The 7,678-nt window shown below is 57.8% G+C and overlaps 1 protein-coding gene across 2 annotated transcripts; it reads right to left on the bottom strand.

The window, feature by feature from the left end:
• Nucleotides 1-7,437, bottom strand: LOC311628597 (phospholipase A and acyltransferase 4-like). 2 transcript variants are annotated; one of them, XM_084895961.1, is made up of 5 exons: nt 7,307-7,437; nt 6,776-6,913; nt 4,638-4,746; nt 2,587-2,855; nt 1-1,330 (listed from the first exon to the last, which is right to left on the bottom strand). In XM_084895961.1, the coding sequence occupies exons 1-5, from the start codon at nt 7,313-7,315 to the stop codon at nt 1,223-1,225; spliced, it is 633 nt and encodes a 210-aa protein (XP_084752087.1). In that variant the 5' UTR covers nt 7,316-7,437; the 3' UTR covers nt 1-1,222. The 2 variants fall into 2 exon arrangements, with proteins under 2 accessions (XP_084752087.1, XP_084752088.1); XM_084895962.1 differs by lacking the exon at nt 6,776-6,913 and having other exon boundaries at nt 7,307-7,428.
• Nucleotides 7,438-7,678: the final 241 nt, after the last annotated feature.

Here is a 7,678-nt window from a genome sequence, read left to right as displayed (position 1 = left end):
TTTCATAAAGGACTTCATTTTATTCTTAGAGAAATTTCAGGTTTAGAGAGAAATTGAGAGGAAGGTGCAGAGATTTCCCATGGGCCCCTGCCCTTCATTCTCGCAGAGCCTCCCCCATTACCGACCTCCCTGTCCCCAGCGTGAGTTTTTGGTGTCACTGATGAACCTCCATCGGCACATGACAACAACCCACAGGCCTTAGTGCAGCCCGCGGTTCTGGATGTGGCGCTGTCTATGAATCTGGACACATGATAACGACATGCCTCCCTCAGCACAGAGTCACACAGCGTTTCACTGCCCTCAACGTGGAGGCCACTCATCTCAATATTCAACCCGGGGCAGCTTGAGCTGTGGCGAGTGGGGCACGGGGAGATGGTTAAATCCCAGGTGGGAGTCACAGATGGGTGAGGACTTGACCTTTGAGCTAAAGAAAAAAAACAAGCCCGGTGGCTCAGCGGTTGAGTACCGACCAGGAGGTCACAGTTGGGTTCCCGATCGGCACACATGCCCAGGTTGCGGCTCAATTCCTGGTGTGGGACGTGCAGGAGGCAGCTGATCAATGCTCCTCTCTCATCACTGATGTTTCCATCTCTCCTTCTCCCTTCCTCTCTGAAGAACAAAATGTGAAAGAAAAACAAAACGTCTAAAAGGAGGGCTGACTGAAGGAGCAGGAGGGACGGGAGAGATGCTAGAAGGTGTTGTGTTGATGCCTCATCAGGGGATTCAGGGCCAGAGGTGCGCCTGCAGGGGAGGGAACTGTGTGTTTGGTTTAGCACCATGAGAGGAAATGAGTGGTGTCTGCTGATCGCAGTGGGCAGACCACAGACATTGAGCACCTATTCCAGGCCGGCCAGGGGCTGGGATCCCCCACCCACCGCCTTCTCCGGTCCCCTCGCTGTCCTCTGAGAGTGGATCCCGGCCCCCAGCTGGAGAGGAAGGTCACACGGAGGGAAAACGCTGGCTTCCCCCGCAGGCGCCCCGGGGCTTCCGTTCTGGTTCAGGCGCCACAGAAGCGGCGGGATTGCTCCCGGGCGGGTCCATAGGTTCAGGTGTGAGTTCTTGAGTCTTGGCACAGTCAGTCCATCCTTCAGCCAGGGAGGGAGGGAGGGCCAGTGAGAGACAGGACGACAGGTTGTCTGAGAGCTCGGGTCAGGGGGACAGGACGATGTGAGGTCTTCTCTACAGCGGCTTCCAAAGGGGGGTTTTGTGCCCCTTCAGGCTGTCACTGGCGCTGGGATCTCTTGCTCATGAAAGCATAGGCAGCCACAGCCAAGGCTCCGCCCATAAGAGTTGTTCCACCCACAACTGCTTTGGTCTGGAAGTTTTCTGCCTGAAAAGGAGCAGCCCAGGCTCACCATCCACAGCAAGTCCACGCAGGTCCTCTCTCCCGCCAAAGGAGCTTGAGGCCACACTCTGCTCCCGCCCTCCCCGGGGGCCTGGCCCTTCAGAGATGCTGGCCTTGTCCCCACATCCCTTCCCTGGGGAGCCGGAAGTGTGACCGCTTGTTAGTGCTGGGCTTGTCAGGCTGTGTCCTGACACCCGGCAGATGGATGTATGGAATCCTTGTGTGTGAGCCTCCTGGGAGGGGCCACTCGGTCCTGACGGGGGGAATAGGGGAGGGGGCTTCCTGCCTGGGCTCCTGGGGCCAGAGCTCTGGGGGTGGAAGTGGGAATGGCTCTGTGGTCAGGGCTCTACCTGGGCTCCAGCTCTGCAGAGGGAGGTGGTGGCAGAGCTGAGGGGGACGATGGGAAACCAGGGCCTCAGGGATCACTGTGCTCTGTGTACTGTTCCCAGGTGCAGCCTGAAAACTTCTATCTCCCCCCCCCCCCCGCCCCCCCCCACCTCAGCCTGAAACTCTACACTCACATGTCCAACTGCTACTCAACAGCTCCACCTGGATGTCTAACTGTTCATCTCAACATCCCTCATGAGCATCAAATCCTTAATTTCCCTCCAAACCTGCTCCTCCTCCCCTCATTCTCCTCCATCCAGGCTGCCCATTACCTAGTCACAGGGGCTGTGAGCCCTGGAGGTGCTGTGGTTCAGCAGAAAGAGCGGGGACCGCTGGGGACTGAATCCTGCTGCTGCCTCTTAACTGGCTGTGTGTTGGTAAGATGTAAAGAGGAGAGGGGTAAGGCTGTGCCTAGACCTTACACAACATGTTCTTGAGCTCTTTCACAGGGCACAGACCTGAACATCTCTTGCTGAGGGCTCTCTGGGGCCTTAGGACACCTGTCATGCACAGGGTTGGCCCAGACTTTCCCTGACAGCACACAGGGCATCAGGAGCTGCCTTTAGGGCGGGTCTTAGAGACAAAGGATCCTAAAGGGATAGAGGTGGCCAAAGCCTCAGAGGTCCTCCAACATCCCCTCCTTCTGCACATGGGGAAACTGTGGCCAGAGAGGAAGTGCCCTGTCCAAAGACCCTGAGTGGATTAAAAGCAGATGTGAGATTTGTTCTCAAACATCCTGACTCCCAGCCAACAAGACCCTGAGAGCTCCCTTTAGATTTATTCAGGGTCATTCGTGTCGCCCCCACTCCAAGCAGACCTCACAGGGAGAGGGAGCCCCCGACAGAGGGCCTTACCTGCCGGCTGCAGGGCTTGCCGTATCTCAGGTCCGTGACAAAGTGCTCACAGTTCTTTTTCAGAACATCGTATTCCAACTCCTTACCAACCATCTCCTCCGCAGACCTGATGATCTTGTTCACGGGCAGCGGTGAGTACTCCTGGTCCAAGTGGTTGTTGACCCGATAGCGGCAGCCCCCCACCACATCCTCCAGGCGCTGCTTTTTCACCATCCCTCTGCTGCTCAGGACTGAGAAGAGGCTGGAGGAGCCAGCCCCAGGGTACTCATCTGGAATCAGACACATGAGTATCAGCACCTGCAGGGAGGCCAGGGAGGGAGAGAGGACGCAAGACAGGGAGGAAGGGCCAGGGGATCACACTATTGAGCTCTGGTGTCTGTCCCTTTACCAATGGGATTGGAGGATTCCATCATTTCGCTCTTTCCCTTAAGGAGCTGTGACTGACTACTTGTCATGTTAATCAATGTTGTGATGGACAGTGGCTGCCACTGTGTTCCATTATATGAACGGACATCATTTAGCTGACCATGTCTCTACTATTGGCTGCTACAGAGCTTATCTGTTGTAAATGATGATAGTAAATTGTATCTGTTCATCTTTGCACGTGTGAGTTTCAGAGAGAGCTCTCAGGTGCTCTGGTCCCACTGGGTTTCAGACTCTGCTGTGCAAGTTTCTCACATTCATTCATTATTCTCCTTTTGAACTTCATGGTAAAACTCTCATGTCCATTTCAGAAACGATAGTGTCCCTGAGGCATCATCGGCCTTCTCTGGCCCAGCTCTGGCCACATGGAGAGGCCACACAGCACTTCCAGCTGGTGGCGTCCAGTCCATTGAGCCCGGAGCCGGGATTTGCTCTCTAAGAGGAGGGAACTGAGGAGCACGCTAACCAGCATGCTCCTTTGTGTGTGAGGCTCCAGGCTGATGCTGCACTTAGCATCGCCCTTGAGGAAGCACGACCTGCTCACTCCCACACAGGCAGGACCTGCTCCTCACACTCACCTCCCTGTTCCAAGCCTCCTGAGTGTCGTCTGGATTAGGGGGTTTTGCTTACTATTTGCCATCAATGCTGACAGTTTTCAACCCTGTCAGTGTAGGTGACAGTGCATAGGAACCTGGTCAGTTACAAGGAGATTCTTGTGATCATGAGAAGGTTTCTGTCCAGCGAGAACGCAAACCCTTGCTATCGGACGTGTGGGTGCCATTGCTCTGCAGGGCACCATCCCCTGTGCCTCCCAGTCCCCGGTCTCATCCCAGCACCTTCCTGTCAGGGATGGTACTCTCATGTGGGCTCTGCCTTCTCCTCTGACTGCCTGTCATCCTGCTTCTGCTCTCCCTGTGCTACATCAAGGTCCAGGTGTTGGTGTGCTTGTGTTCATGTGTGCGTGTGTGTGTGTGTGTGTGTGTGTGTGCATGTGTGTGAGACTCTGTGTGACTTGTGACCTGGGAGAGTTGCCGAGTGGGCGGTGTTCAGGAAACCCTCTCAGGATGCTCTGTTCTATGACATCCTCTGAGCACAGGGCACAGCCTGAGAGGCAGTCCCTCCATGAGACCGGGACACCCAGACACGCTGCTGGTTTAGAGAGATCTGTCTGCTTGCCCAGCTACTGGCCTGAGCTGGAGAGCATCCAATGTGGGTGCAACTGGGCTTCCCTGGGACCCTCAGACCTCTGTGCCTGTGAGTCAGGACAGGAGAGAGCACTGGGATGCCCCACACAAACACGGATGTACAGTGAGCACACGCACTGCCCAGTGAGATCCAACACTGGTTCACAGGGTGGCATTTGGCTTTGAATTGTTCTCTTTAGGCCCGTGGTCGGAAAACTGCGGCTTGAGAGCCACATGCGTCTTTTTGCCCTCTTGAGTGTGGCTCTTCCACAGAATACCATGAGACTATTTTGAAGATATTTTAGAAGAAGTTTAAAAATTTTGGCTCTCAAAGGAAATTTCAATCGTTGTGCTGCTGATATTTGGCTCTGTTGACTAATGAGTTTGCCAACCACTGTCTTAGGCTAAGAAATCTTTGGTAAATCCTACTTTGAATGCCCTTACCTGGGGGAGCCAGGTGGATCACATAACCATCACCCACATAGAGGGCCCAGTGCTGGTAGCCAGTTCGGAAAATCTCAATCAGGTCCCCAGGCTTGGGCTCTTCACGGAGCTGCAGGAGAACAGCCAGGAGGTGAGACAGAGTTCAGGGAGCGGCAGAGGGCGCTGGGAGCGGCCGCCGGGCAGGTAGTCCTCGTGGACGCTCATGGCCTGGTGAGCGTGTGGAAGGGACTCTGGCCCTGAGAGTCCCTCAGCCCTTGGAGCTTTCGGAGGGTGCCCTTGGGGAACTGGCTGCCCTGAGGGAGGCAAGCCTGGAAACAGGACCCTGCGCTTTGGGAGAGTGAGGAATTTTCCAAAGAGAGAGCGTGTAACACACGGGTGTCTGTGTGTTTTGTGCACATGTATGTTGTATGTGGTGCATGTACCTGCACATGCATGAGGATGCCCCTGAGCATAGGTGGGTGTGTTGTGCACGTGTCCGGAGGGTGATGGCACCATTGCTGTGTGCAAAGCCCCTCACCCACGTGGGCAGGTGAGCCTGAGATTCTGCAGGTGTGCACATGCCTCTGGCCCTGGCTGTGCATGGCCCCAAAGGCTCCTCCTCACCCTCTGCCCCTCCAGCCCCGGGCACCCGCTCTAGGAGATGGGCACCTGGGGGACAGGACTGACAGCCCAGGAAGGGGACTGTGCTCTGTGGAGTGGCAGCCCAGCTTCCGGAGCTGGGTGTGGGAGGGGACAGAAAGGGCTCACACACTCAGACAGCAGGCTCTGCTGGCACTTTCCCCTCTATAACCCCCCCCTCCCACAGACCAGAGAAGGAAGCAGCACCCCTCGTTCAGCTGGGGAAACTGAGCATCAGAGAGGGAGAGGGACTTGCCCGGGGACACTCAGCTGGCAGTGGCTGTGCTGGGTCTTCTCTGTCCTGTCTCCTCCTGTCCCTCTCCTCCCTCCCTCCCTGCCTTGCTCACCTCCTCCCGCTCCTCAGTGCCCCGCCCAGGCCACCACTGCTTCATGATGAGAGAATTTTCCAGCTTTTCTTTGTCTGTGTGTCTCACCCAGCGAATGAGAAACCTCGCTCAGCCCTTTCCCCAGGCGGCTCCACCTGAGGCCAGGGCTCAGCCTCCCTTTGCCCCATTGCATGCCGGTACCCAGCAGCCCACACTGTTCCTGGTCATTCTCCAGATTCCCCTCCTCCTCCACCTCCCGCCCAGGACTCCGTTCAGGACCCCAGGTCCCTATGTTGTGACACCAAAGTTTCCTGACAAGGTTCCCTGTGCCTTCACCTCCAGAGCAGGTGCACCAGAACCCCTGGCGTCCTTCCCAAATGTCTCATCTGTCCAAGACCCTCCACTGGCCTCAGGGCACACGTCTGCCCCTGGGCAGCCACAGCCCCTCCTGACCATTCCCTTCCTCCTGGCCCCCCAACCCTGGCCCCCCAGGTTGGCTGAAGGCCTTGCCTTTCCCTCCCACAGCTCCCTCTGGCCTCTGCTCCTCCGCACCCCCTTCTCTCTGCCCCACACCCACTCCTCCTCTCCTCCCCCAGACAGACACTTCCTCTGAGGAGCTGCCCTAAAGGCCCAGCCCGGCTCAGCTCCCACCCTCAGGGACCCCAACTCCCGGTGATGCCATCTCTCCACACCTGATCCTGCTCTGCTGGGGTCCCTGTGCCTGTCCCACCCCCTCTGGGCTTTGAGCTCCATCAGGGGGTCCTGTGTGCTCGGCCCTCCCTCCCTGCACCTCCTGGGTCCTGAGAGGGGCCTGGTTTGGAACAGGAGGGAAGGACCTGCAGGAGCAGGAGGGCTGGAGGGCCCGGGGCCAGGGCTCAGGCCAGGCAGGCCCAGATCTGCTGTCCATCTGGGGGAACAAGGGAATTTCTCACTCTGAAGTGAAATGGTGACTTAAGGGGAGGCCGGGCCCTGTCCCCGGAGCAGGGCAGTGAGCTGGGCCTGGTCTGGGGGAGGCAGCGGTTCCCAGGAGCAGTGAAGCAGGTGGACTGAGCTCTGGAATGTGCAGGGGCCTTCCCGGAATGGCCCCACTTCCTGTGAGAGCCCGGCCCAGCTGGCTGCTGCACACACACCACGTGCTGGGCTGGCCCCTCCCGGATGACCTTCCAGTCCTGCAGCAAAAGAGACTTAACATACAGGTCTCCGTGGCAGCCTCAGAGATGGCGCTGGAGTTCCCAGCAGGAATAGGTGTGAGTCTGAACTCCAGGGCAATTGCGGGCAGCTGTCCGTGTTGGACGCTGAGAACCAAATGCACCCCATCAGGCAGACACAGGCCTGGGAGGAAGGGGGGTCGAGAACACAGAAGCTGAGGAGGCATCGAACCCCAGGAGAAGCTGAGCCCCACAGCCCGGGATCCACTGCTCCCCAAGCCCCGGGTCCCCATCAGCCCACACTCCAGCTCCTTCCCCAGCTCAGGGGCACAGACCAGACCCCACACATCCTCCCACTGGCCCCAACCCCATACAGTGCCAGACCCAGAGCGGGGGCTCCCGCTGCCCGATGACCTCCCGGTCCTGCAGCCAGAGACACTGAAACAGCACTCAGGTCTCCATGGCAGCCTCAGAGACAGCGCTGGGCTTACCAGCAGGAACCCAGCCCCGGGCCTGCATTATAACAGGGAGCTGCCCTCCCCTGTAGAGCTGGTTCTAGAAAGTTCTGAAGACTTACCGAAGCCATTGTCAGCCAGGGTGGGTCTGGCTTTCTATTCCTAGTGCAGCAGGTTTTATACCCAAGTTGACACTTTCTCTTTCACTTTCCTCTTTTGTTCAGAAGGACTGAACACTGAATGCCAGCATTTGTCTACATGGACAGCCATGGTTTCCGCCCTCAGGGCCTGGAATGTCCGGGCCTGGAAGCCGCCAGGAAGCAGTGGGAGGCGGAGGGAAGCCTTGTGCCAGCCCTGCCCTGGCCACGTGCGCCCACTGCAGGACGGGACCATGAGAGGCCCCGCTGTGAGCCCCAGGCCTTCGTGGGCCCTCACCTGATACCTACCCCACGAAGGACGGGAGTCCCTGGCAGCCTTTGGGGCAGGACCCCACG

This window comes from Pipistrellus hanaki (genome assembly GCF_964339955.1).
Source record: "Pipistrellus hanaki genome assembly, chromosome: 9".
NCBI lineage: Eukaryota > Metazoa > Chordata > Mammalia > Chiroptera > Vespertilionidae > Pipistrellus > Pipistrellus hanaki.
Note: the sequence above shows the minus strand (reverse complement) of the source record. Positions and strands in the feature narration are given on the sequence as shown.